This window comes from Oryctolagus cuniculus, chromosome 4, assembly GCF_051225735.1.
Source record: "Oryctolagus cuniculus isolate XC-2025 breed Fujian yellow rabbit chromosome 4, ASM5122573v1, whole genome shotgun sequence".
In the NCBI taxonomy this organism is placed as follows: domain Eukaryota; kingdom Metazoa; phylum Chordata; class Mammalia; order Lagomorpha; family Leporidae; genus Oryctolagus; species Oryctolagus cuniculus.
The window spans coordinates 11,943,488-11,955,240 of NC_142870.1; the positions used below are offsets into that span (position 1 = coordinate 11,943,488).

General features: G+C 55.2%; 1 protein-coding gene across 1 annotated transcript; it reads right to left on the reverse strand.

Annotated features, from left to right (window-relative positions):
• Positions 1–6,090: 6,090 nt before the first annotated feature.
• Positions 6,091–7,996, reverse strand: OLIG1 (oligodendrocyte transcription factor 1). The gene has a single exon (XM_051833588.3). It carries the CDS (start codon positions 7,878–7,880, stop codon positions 7,095–7,097), a length of 786 nt encoding a protein of 261 aa, XP_051689548.3. The 5' UTR covers positions 7,881–7,996; the 3' UTR covers positions 6,091–7,094.
• Positions 7,997–11,753: the final 3,757 nt, after the last annotated feature.

Consider the following 11,753-nt stretch of genomic DNA (forward strand, 5'->3'; position numbering starts at 1 on the left):
CAGCACGCCAGCCGCGGTGGCCATTGGGGGATAAACCAACGGAAAAGGAAGACCTTTCTCTTTCTCTCTCTCTCTCTCACTGCCCACTCTGCCTGTCAAAAAAAAAAAAAGTTGCCTAGAAACAGGGTGCTGCAACATTCAGTTTGGGCTTTTTTTTTTTTCTTCCACTGGTGATACGTGCAATGAGTTAGTTGCTGATTGTGCCTCCTGACCAGGTTCTGCTTAAACCAAAGGCTGAGAAGAAGCAGGACTTCCAGGAGCAAGTGATTAAAATCGCTCAAAGCCAGCAAGCAAAACAAATTAAAAACAACATACTCAGGGCCAGCACTGTGGTGTAGCAGGTAAAGCCACCGCTTAGAGTGCTGGCATCCCATATAGGCACCGGTTTGTGTCCTGGATGCTCCACTTCTGATACAGCTCTCTGCTAATGTGCTTGGGAAAGCAGTAGGAGATGATCTGAGTGCTTTGGCTCCTGCACCCACGTGGGAGACCGAGAAGAAGCTTCTGGCTCCGCTCCTGGCTTCATATCTGTGCAGCTCCAGCCACTGTGGCCATTGGCCATTTGGGCAGTAACCAGCAGATGGAAGATAACTCTCTCTCTCTCTCTCTCTGTGTGTGTGTGTGTGTGTGTGTGTGTGTGTGTCTGCTTCTGCCTCTCTGTAACTCTGCCTTTCAAATAAATAAACAAATCTTCAAAAAATAAAAATTAAAAATAAACCAACACACTCCTCGATTGGCAATCTAGGTAGGGAAAATGCCATCGTCTTCAAACATTTTCTTTGCAGATCCTTTGTCTACTCCAAATTTGAATCAACTCGACACCTAACAATCACATCTGAAGAGATTTCTTTGCCAGAAAAAAAAAATTAGTGGCCATTGCAGGATCAGGGACAGGCATGCCCTGAGGAACATTTACCTTCTGTGTCAACCACAGTGCCTGACACTGGTGCATGCCCAGACCTCGGCAGAGCAGTGGTCAGGTGCACCATGAGGAGTGTCACCACAGCAGGACGGGTGGGTGCTGAGAGCTGATGGGGACAAAGGCAAAGACCCCTCCCCTCTCTCTACATCCCAGAAACGAAGGCAGAACAATGCCAAGGGCTCTGCTGCCCCCACACAAAGCCCTGCTTCTCAGGGTCTGCTTTCTAGAATGCCCCCTGGATAGGCTTCAGCTCCCTTTGCCTCTGTCGCTTCTCTTTTGTCACCTGTGAAACAGGGACAGCACAGGTGCCTACAGAAATGAAGGAAGGCATGTTACATGCTCGGCACCCAGGAAACACCGTGTTAGCTCGGATCAGTGCTACTGCTTTAGTCACTAACAGTGCTGCTCAGCCCTGCACCTCTCGCCCACCTGCCTGCTTGTCCCCAGGGGAACTGGCTTTTCTTTTTCATGGGAACCCCACTGACGGATCTTCTCATCTGGTTGAGTCCTTTTCATGTCTCTAAGGAGTTACCCACATGACCTAGGGGCTTTTGGGGGCAAATAGCCATGCTGGGATCTATGCCGGTCCCCATTGCCTCCTCCCTCTGACTGGTGCTGCAGGAGCAGGGTGAGGGGTGTCTGTCCTCTCTCCCTGGGGAGCTGCAGAAGAGCCTCCTGGACAATCGCTTGTGTTCTGTGTTCATGAAAAATACTCTGCAGGAGGCGGCCACCAGGTCGACAGCCTCAGCATCCCCTGGGACACACGCTCAGCACACGAGGAGAAGTCCCCTACGCGGTGCCCTAAGACACCGCCTGGCCTCCTGCCCTGCTCAGTTGTCTGCTGCCTCGCTTCCTGCACCCCTCCTGACACACATGTCACCATGGGGATCTCTTGGGGCTTACATGGCCTCTGCTGCTCCGTGTTACCACACGGGGCCTTCCTAGGGGCAGGGGGACAAGGCTGCCAGAGAAAGTGCAGGTGGCACAGCCACAGCCAAGTCAGGCCGAGCTAGACGACAAGGGTCTTTCTCTCTGCTGGATGCCACTTGGCAGGGCCAGAAGGAGGGCTCAGCTGAGCCTGCCACAGGCCAGAGGCTGGAGCTATTCCCAGGGCAGACAGCAGGTGCTTAGCTCAGGTGGAGGTCTGCCCCAGGATTGCCGCTTCCTGTCTCACCAGGACAAACCAAGGAGGCCACTTTTGCAGGTACTGGGCTCTGGTACTGCCTCATCCGACCATCTGTGTGACCTTGAACTTGTCTCCTGGACTTTCTGCGCCTCAGTTGCCTTATTCGGTAGGTAGCAGGGGAATAGTTGACCTGTAAGACCCTTTGCCCTGCCAGCACTCTGTGGGACTCAAGGGTGGGATTCAGCACCTGTGAGCTTTGTCCCCAGCAGTGGTCCATCTGTGTTCTTGGTCCTCCATGGTCATTGTGGAAGGCTGAGCATAAACAGAAAATGCATTTTCTTTGCTTCCAGTTCAGGTATCATGCACCTGTAATATTTAAATATTACCTGAAAACATACAAAGGAGGCAAATCCAGGATGTGGCTGACAATCCCCTCTGAGCAGAAAAATGTGACTTGATTTCTGATTAGTCATTTTGGCTTTAAAAAAAAAAAGATTTATTTATTTATTTGTTTGGAAGCCAGAGTTATAGAGAGAGGGAGCGACACACAGAGAGAAATCTTCCATCCACTGGTTCACTCCTCAAATCGTCAAAATGACCAGGGCTGGGCCAGGTCAAAGCCAGGAACCTGGAACTCCATCTGGGTCTCCCACACAGGTGGCAAGGACCCAAGCACTTGGGCCATCTTCTGCTGCTTTCCCAGGCACATTAGCAGGGAGCTGGATCAGAAGAGGAGAAGTCGGGACTTGAACCAGCAATGGCCTCAGCATTTCAGCTTTAAAGCCAAGCTTAGTTAAAAATGATGGCTGAGAGATGCTTAAGACTTAATTTGCGGGGCCAGCGCTGTGGCTCACTAGGTTAATCCTCTGTCTGCGGCGCTGGCATCCCATATGGGCGCCAGGTTCTAGTCCCTGTTGCTCCTCTTCTAGTCCAGCTCTCTGCTGTGGCCCAGGAGTGCAGTGGAGGATGGCCCACGTGCTTGGGCCCTGCACCCGCATAGGAGACCAGGAGGAAGCACCTGGCTCCTTTCTTCAGATTGGCGCAGCGCCGGCCGTAGCGGCCATTTTGGGGGTGAACCAAAGGAAGAAAGACCTTTCTCTCTGTCTCTCTCACTGTCTATAACTCTACCTGTAAAATTAAAAAAACAGACTTAATTTGCAATACCTCCATGGCGAGCCAGACTGGTGCTGTGTGTGGGTGTTGAGGAATCTCTTGCTATTCTTTGTCCTCACCTTCCATTGGGTGGCATCAACCAGACCTGGCATGAACAGCGGCTTTCCCCACAACTAACGCCTACTTGTTAAAAGCGAACTCATGTGTCAGAAAAACACATTTCGACTCATTGCTGTGTGAGCCACTTCAGTGACTGGCAATCTTCTTACTGAACAGCTGGGTGTGCAGAAGACGGAAGGTGCAAAAAATGCCGGAGGAAAGACATCTTCCCTGCGCGCAAGGGTGAGCAAAAGCACTCCTTCAAGGCTCTTCCCAGCTTGCTCTCAGCAAGTTCATAACATCTCGTGGTGAGGCAGAGAGCTTACATTTTCTTCTGGCTGGCTTCCTCCATGAACGACAGAAGGTTCTAGGCGATCCAGGTGGCAGCCTGAGGCTCTGAGTATCAGCTGCCGACTTGCACCCAGCCTCCTCTGCGTGCCAGGGCAGTCAGCAAAGATGGAATCCCTGAACTCAGGAGGCAGCGTGGCAGTGTGGTTGCTCATAACTTGAACTTGGGTAATTTGACAGCTTTTCTGTGCCTGGAGTAGAGTCCCTGATGGGGCCCCTCGGTCATGTGTCTAATGATGTTGTACTTTCGTACGTGGTACAGCCCATCTCCCTTGGAGAGAACACCATAAATAGACCAGCACCCTGCTCTCTGCTTACCGATTCTCACTTGGCTTCCAACACACAGAACAGCATAGCTTCTGGGGGGCCTCGTGGGTTTTCCCCTTCAGATTCTGTTCACCCTAATTGCCACATGTTGAGGGCTGGCTGGGCACAGGACCCTTTCAGGCAGCGAGTCACGTGTTCCTTTCCATCGTGCCTCTGGAGGCTCCAAAGACCCTCCCTGCCTCCTCCCGCCCCCTCATGCCCCTCTTTACAGCCTCTGCCAAAGACCACCTTGAACTCATTCTCTCTGTACAAATTCTGCTCCGGCTAAAATCAAGCGAGGAGGGCAATTCAGCTAGCTCCTTTGGTGGCATGACCTCGCACTGCAGATTTCAGAACGTGCCCGTGTTCTGGGACAGACGCATCTAAGAACACATCTGGGGCCTGCAGCAAGCGCTGGCCTGCCACAGACGTGTGCTCAGAGACCAGACTTGGCATCACTGACGCTCTAGAGGAATGTAATCTCCTTTTCTCTGTTTCATCCTCCAGGACTCCCGAGTGTCTGAGATGCCATTTTTTAGCACATAAATTCCTAATCTTGCTGGGCACAGTGGCTAATAAGATGCTACACGCAGGTGGATAACTTAAATATTCTAGTGGCACCCCAAACAGCCCTGCATTTCCGTGTTAAATTCATTAATCTTCGGCAGTTCTGAAACGCATAGGTGATGGTCTTCTCAGTTGCATTAAAAAAAAAAAAAATCGCGCATGGTGTTTTCTCTCCTATAAGGAATGGGTGCTCACTCCAGTTTGCTGGGAGAGAAAGGGGGGGGGGTGCCACCTGCCACTGCCCACCCTTTCCTGCCCTGACCTTCCGTTCCTTTAGACTTGGCTGTGGAATGACGGTGACATCCAGGCGCTGTAGGTGGGGCTGCAGCAGGAATTGCTCACCTTGAATCTTATTTTTATATGTAACATCTACCTACCGTGTATATGTAACATCTACCTAATGTGTTACATATATTATACACATTTTAAGGAGAACTTCATTGGACTTTGATTCAGTTGTGTTTTGCATTCCTTTGCATCCCTTCTCAAGATGCAAGGAAAGCAAAGGCAGGCGCTGATCCACGGCAGGCCACGTTTATCAAAGCAGGTGACTTGCTGGGGGCAGAGTCCAGTGGGACGGTACCCAGAATCCCCTCCTGTGTCTCTTCTCCTGCCTCCCCCTAGGGAAGCAGACTCGGAGAGCAGGACAGGCAGGCACTTCCATCTTCCCAAAGTGAATGCTCCTCTTCCCTAAACTTGTGCACGGGGACCTCAAGGACTGCATGAGAAATGTAAAGAAAACACAATTGTATGTTGATGCAAAAAAGAGTTTTAAAAATCTAGTTTTTTAATAAGCATTTTTCATGAACTTTTCTTGGCAGACTCTCTCCCATGCACGGGAGGGGAGGCACCAAAATAAACGTATGTTTTAGCTCTGTTTTCTACAAACTTTTGAGGTCCTCTTAACACAAATTTCAGATACAGCATGGATAAAATCGACTTAAGTCACCTCACCTGGTGACCCTAACGTTCTCGGGGTTAAAGGGACATGGAGTGCCTGCGCTGCTCCATCAAAAGAGTGGTTTGGGTTTCATTGATAAATATGGAAATGTGAGGGAGCCAGAAGGGCTGTCTTCACCTTCTCCGAGAATTCAGTCTTCATCTCTAAGGAGACACCTCCATCCCTAGCCCAGCTGCTCCAAGCGGGAATTCAAACCTACCTTTGGTCTGCTAAGATAGCAAGGGTATCTTCCAAGAGGTGTTGAACAGAAACTGATTTTTATGAGAAATGTCTTATTTAGCCACTGAAAGGAAGTCAGTTTTAAAAGACCTGCTATCCCTGTTTGGCTAAGAATGGGACGGTGAATTTTGCGATTTTTCTCATCTGCTTACTTTGTTATTTTTATAAATTAGAAAGCCGTACCTCAACATGCGGAATCCCAGTCGCTTAACTAGCATACGGGGCTATTTTGCTTTATCACACAAATCGAACGAAAACTCGTAAAAAATCAGACTTTACAGTTTTATTTGGATTATGTACAGTGCAAGGAAACCAGATTAAAGGGAAAAGAAAATGCTACATTCGGCTAACGACAACAAACAACAAAAAACCCGAAACACGAAAGTCAAAGCCAGCTGCTCACAGAGATCATAAAATAATTTTGGGGGGGGGGGGGTGAACAATTTGCTGACGCCTGTAACGAATCACGCCGGGTCGTGCCTGCGGTGCTTCGGGGACACGGGTGCGCCACGGCGCAGCGCGGTCCCGCGTCTCCACTGCACCGCAGCTGGGCCCCGGGGCTCCGGGCTGCCCTCCGCCTCTTTGAGAAAGTCCATCAGCGATCTCGACCAGACAGCCACTGCGACAGACCTCGTTACCTATGCGATCAAGTCGGGGACGCTGCGGGCGTGAAAGGCGCTTAGTTTTTGTTTTCAATCACGTTCCATTGTGGGTTATGCTACCGCTGGGGAAGGGGAGACGACAGGCCAATCTCCAGTTCTAAGAGCCCAGGGTTTCGGGGCGAAGCCTCCCCGCAGCCACACACCCGCTTCTACCGAGACAGCTGGGCTCACCGCCGATGCCCGCGCGCGCCCACGTCCCGCCGCGCGCGCCCCACCCGCCGCACCGCTGCGCAAGGCCCCCAGGAGGCGGACTGTCGGTCCGACCGCGGCACCCGGGGGCGTCGGCGCCCACTGATGACTGTGCTCGGTTGGTGAGAACGAGGGCACCTGTGGCCTCTGGGCCGGGAGCAGGAAAAGCCCCTCAGCCGCCTCCGACCGCCTTAGACCAGGCGCTCCGATCCCGCGAGGTCAAGCACGGGGCTGGCCGCCGCTGCACCCGCGGGGCAAGCCCAGGGCAACGCAGAGCCCTGAAATCCGCACCAGTCCCGGGAGCGCGCGCCTGCAGCGCCCGGGAGAGACGCGCTGGGCGCCCGCGGGGCGCGCTCACTGCCTGCCCAAAGCAGCTGGAATGGATCCAGAACCCCAAAAGTCCGTTCGGCTCACTTGAACTTGCAGAGAGGTGCGGATGGGGGAAGGGGCGCCCGACAGTCCCTTCCTCTAGACGAAAAGGTTCGAAGCTCTCTCCCTGGTCGGCCCCAGGCTCCCCGGACTCAGGGCGCGGAGAAAGTGGGCGGCAGGAGCCCCGGCCGAGGTCGCGCCCGGGACCGGCCCTCACTTGGAGAACTGAGCCTGCACCGCCGCCAGGCTCAGGCCGGCGGGGACGAGGTGCGGGAACTTGCACACTGCGCAGGTGCATATGCCGGGGCCTCCCGCGCCGCCGGCGGGGAGCGCGAACTGGCCGCACGGCGGCTCGTCCAGCGCCAGCGACAGGTACTTGGCGGGGCGCAGTGCGTCCGGCGGTCCCACGGCGCCCGGCGCCAGCAGCACAGAGCCGGGCGCGGCGGCCAGCAAGGGCAGGCCGGCCAGCAGCAGGCGTGGCGCGGCGGGCCCGGCGCCCTCGCCCAGCGCGCGGCGCAGCTCCTGCAGCGAGCTACCCAGCAGCAGGATGTAGTTGCGGGCCAGCAGCAGCGTGGCGATCTTGGACAGCTTGCGGCCCGGCGCGCCCTGGCAGTGCGCCGCCGAGTAGGGCAGGATGACCTCGCGCAGCGCGTCCATGGCCAGGTTCAGGTCCTGCATGCGCTTCCGCTCGCGGCTGTTGATCTTGCGCCTTAGTTGCTGCTGCTGCTCCTCCTTGGCGTCCGCCCGGGCGCCCGCGGGAGCGCCGGATCCCAAACTCGTGCCTGGCGGCTCGGCCGGCGCCTCCGGCTTCTCGCGGGCAGCCTTGGGGAGGAGGGGGGCCGTCGTGGAGGAGGAGGAAGAAGAGGAAGAGGAGGGCGGCTGCCGGTAGCCCACCAGCTCGTACAAGGAGGTCCCGGGCTGCGCGTCTCCGGGCCGCTGCGGCCGCAGCATGGTCGTGGGGGCCGCGTTCACGCGCGCCTGGGAAACCGCATAGTACATTTGGGGGAGGTGGGGGCGGCCGAGCGCGCGCTCCAGGAACGCCCCGGGGTGGGCCCGTGGCAGGCCGCCCCTCCCCGCGGACCCGCGAGCGCGGAGCTGAGGCTGGAACCGCAGCCCGCGCCCGACCCCTTTAAACCCGGCTCGGGGAGCTGCGGAGCCGCGGCGGCGGGGCGCAGCCAATGGGGTGGCGCGGAAGAGCGCAGACGCGCGTCCATTGGCCGCCTGCGCCTCGGCCGGCGCGGAGGTGCGGCCGGCGCGGCTCCCGGGCTCGCGGAGCGCCTGGCCCAGCGCAGGACGCGCCTGGGAGCGCGCTGGGGCGGCTTTGCGCTTGACGCTCTGTGTTCAAAGACCTTTTAGCTTTAGCCCCCTCCTCTCTGCCTCTACTTAAAGAAATTTAAAAAAAAAAATGCATTTAAAACACTGTGGTCAAACATTCATCACAAAATTCCCACCTTGGTCAGCCTTAGGAGTACAGCTCAGTAGAGGTGTTGAAAACATCCACGTGGTTGCACAGCTGAGCTCCAGAGCTGGTCATCTTGCAAAACCGAAACCCGCAGCGCTTGCCTGGGCGCTGTGCCTCCCAGGCTCCTGGCAGCCACGGCCGGGGGTCGGCTCTGCGAATTACTCCCTTCTAGGCACGCCGAGCGAGAGAGCGGTGCAGGGTTTGATTGTGGCGACTGGCCTACTTTGGTTAACGTAATGTCCTCCCGTGCTGCAGCGTGCACCAACGCTTTCTTCCTTTTTATGGCTGATTCCTCCACTTTATCTGCCGACCACATTTTGCTTCTGCGCTTATCTGTGCATGGGTACTTGGGATACTTCCGCCTTTTGGCTGATGTGAATGTTGCTGTGAGTGTGGGTGTAACATGCTTTTATTAAAAAAAAAATACTGCTAGATTCACAGAACTAAACCTCTGGGCTACATGGCTAGCAGCATTCGGATGTTTGCTTCTCCATCCCTCTGATTTAAAGGATTTTAAAGACTAACGAGCTTTTGGGGTTGGATTTCTCTCCTTTCCAAAAAAAAGGCATGTGTTCATTCTACCGGTGACTCAACTATTTTTAATGTGTGTGTGATGGAGAAAGAGATAGAGATGGAGAAAAGAGAGATCTCCCATTAGCTGCTTCCCTCCCCAAATGCCCGCCACAACTGGGGCTGGGCCAGGGAGAAGCCAGGAGTTCGGAACTCAACCCACGTCTCTCACAAGGGTGGCAAGGATCCAACTACTTGAATCTCCCAGAGTGTGCATTAGCAGGAAGCTTGAATGTGAAGCCGGGCCAGGACTCAACCCCAGGCAGTCTGATACAGAGTGTGGGCGTCCCAAGTGACACCTGCTCCAAATGTCCACCCCCCCCAGCACCCCCGGTGACTCAACTCTTGCTTAAGCACACCTCACTCTAAAGTTGGCCTCTTATCAGAAACAAAACAGAACAGAACACCCACACACTCTTATCTGCTGAGGGTGGGGCTGAATTTTTCTCTTCCCCAAATAAAATTGCGTTGCGTGGTGTCTCTGGAAGTTTTCCAGTCCCCATACCAGCGTGGACTGCTGCAGCGTGTCCTTGGAGCGTGGCAAAATGTCCCAGGGAAGAGGGCCCTTTAAGCATCTACACTCTGGGCCATCCAGTGAGGTGGCCAGTAGCCACAGTTGGATATCTAAAATAGTGAACATAAATGAAGTTCGCATGTAGCTCCCCAGTTGCTCTCGCATTGCTGTAAGGGCGTAGCAGTCACAGGCAGCTAGTGGTTCTCTGTTGGATGGCACTGATACAGAACGACTCCAGCATTGTAGGGAGTCTTACTGGAAATGCTGATTTGGAGAGTAACAGAAAGAAATGCGCCCATACCACCCGGTGTCCTTGGTGCAGGAAGAGGGAGCCGTGGGAGGCCAGTGCGCCACAGAGCCTGAGCCCTGTCCCAGGAGCCCATGGATTGTGCTTGCTGCTTTCTGGGCTGTTTTGCCCAGGGTTTGCCCCGTAGGCTCCCTCTGGCCTCTGCTTCCGACCTCCAGCCTTGCCTGTAACATCCTGCCCCTGCCTTGAGTTTGACTCCAACTCACTTTCTCCTGTAAGCCTGGCCGATTTCTCATCTTCCTCCTCGCATTCCACTTAGCAAACCCTCCATAGCGTTCCTGCACAGCCTGCACCGTGCGAAAGAGCTGCCACCTCTGCCTTCTGCAGCGTGCCTGCGGGGCAGGGACCACCTGCTTATTTCTGCTTCCCCCCAAAGCCCATAATGCTTTGCACCTCCCATATGCCCGGGGTGCACTGCAGGGGGTGGTGGTGGTGGTGGTGGGATTTAAGGCTGGATCTGAAATCTCCACTAGCCCAAGGCTCATCCCTTGAAATGTGCACTCTCCCACCAGCGCTCTCATCCAAGAGTTTCCTGGAGGTCTTACTGAGTGGCAAGGAAGCTGGCAGGATCCCCTGACCCTCAGAGAGGCATGGCTGACATGGTGAGGGGGATTTCACTTAGGGAAGGAGGAGGCCATGGCAGGAAGGGACTGAGCCCCAGGCAGGACCCTAGGAAGTAGAGAGAGAGAGACAAAGACCAAGGAGCTAGCCTTGTACATTGCAAGCAGTGAAGCCCAGCACCCCAGTAGTTACTTTACCTTTTGTGCAAGCCGCCTGCTTTTCTAGCATTTGGACCCACACCTTTGCATGTGGTTTTCACATGCCCGAGAGCCAGGTGTTTTGGATCCCTGCTGTTTCACAATAAACCAGAGACTCCCAGAGGCTGATAGATTGGCTGTGTGCCTTCAAGACAGGGGAGGCGGAATAGCCCCATCAGCAGCTGGCTTCTCCAATTCCCTCCAGCTGGGCAAGGCCTCTAAGGGGCCCAGGAGGGGGCCGTGGACGAGAGGGCTGGGGACTGCATGGAAAGAAGGAGGGGCTGGCCTAGGCCTGGCCAGTGTCGATGAGCTGATGGGTTCCAGCCATGAGGCTGAAGAGAAGGGTCCCCAAGATTCTATTGCCATAAGCCCTGCATCAGCCCTCTTGGTAGGGACCACTGTCGCTCTCAGGGACAGCCACTCCAGTTTCTTCCTCTGCCCACGTCACAGGCAGGGGCCCTAGGGCCTTCCCCTCCTAGTGGGAAGAGGAGATGAATGAGGAAGACAGATCCTAATGTCTAGGCCAGAGTTGCCTCGACTGGATCCTCCATGGTTCCCAGGCACAGGCAAGGGCACCCAGGAATCAAAGAGATAGACACAGGGCTGGTGCCATGGCACAGTGGGTTAAGCTGCAGCCTGCAGCCTTGTGGGTGCTGGTTTGTGTCCTGGCTGCTCCATTTCCGATCCAGCTCCCTGTTGATGCACCAGGAAAGCAGCAGAGGATGGTCCGGGTCTGTGAACCCTTGCACCCATGTGGGAGACCCGGAAGAAACCCCTGGCTTCAGCCTGGCCTAGCCCCAGTTGTTGCAGCCATTTGGGGAATGAACCAGAGGATGGAAGATGTCTCTCTCTCTCTCTCTCTCTCTCTCTCTCTCTCTCTCTAACTCTGCCTTTCAATTAAATACATAACTCTTTTTAAAAAGATAGATGGAAACATGCAAACTGTTCTCCACTCCCCCAAAGCACCCCTTTACTGGGGGTGTCCCCCAAGCCCCCCTTTAAACCTTGACTTCATCTCATTTCCACCTTCTCAGAGGAGAGCAAACTGTGCCCCGGCCAAGAACGCTGCCCCGTGGGCACACTGGTCCCCGTGCACCAGCGAGCTCTGCTGAGGGCCCCCCACGAGAGTTCCTGGCAGCCGTTTGGACCCAGCATGGGCGCAGGGTTTGGCTCTGTTGGAGCTGGCGACTTGGACGGGCCCTTGTGCCAGGCCGGAGCTCCAGCGGTATGCAAAGTGTGACAGCTGGCAGGGGCCAGTGAG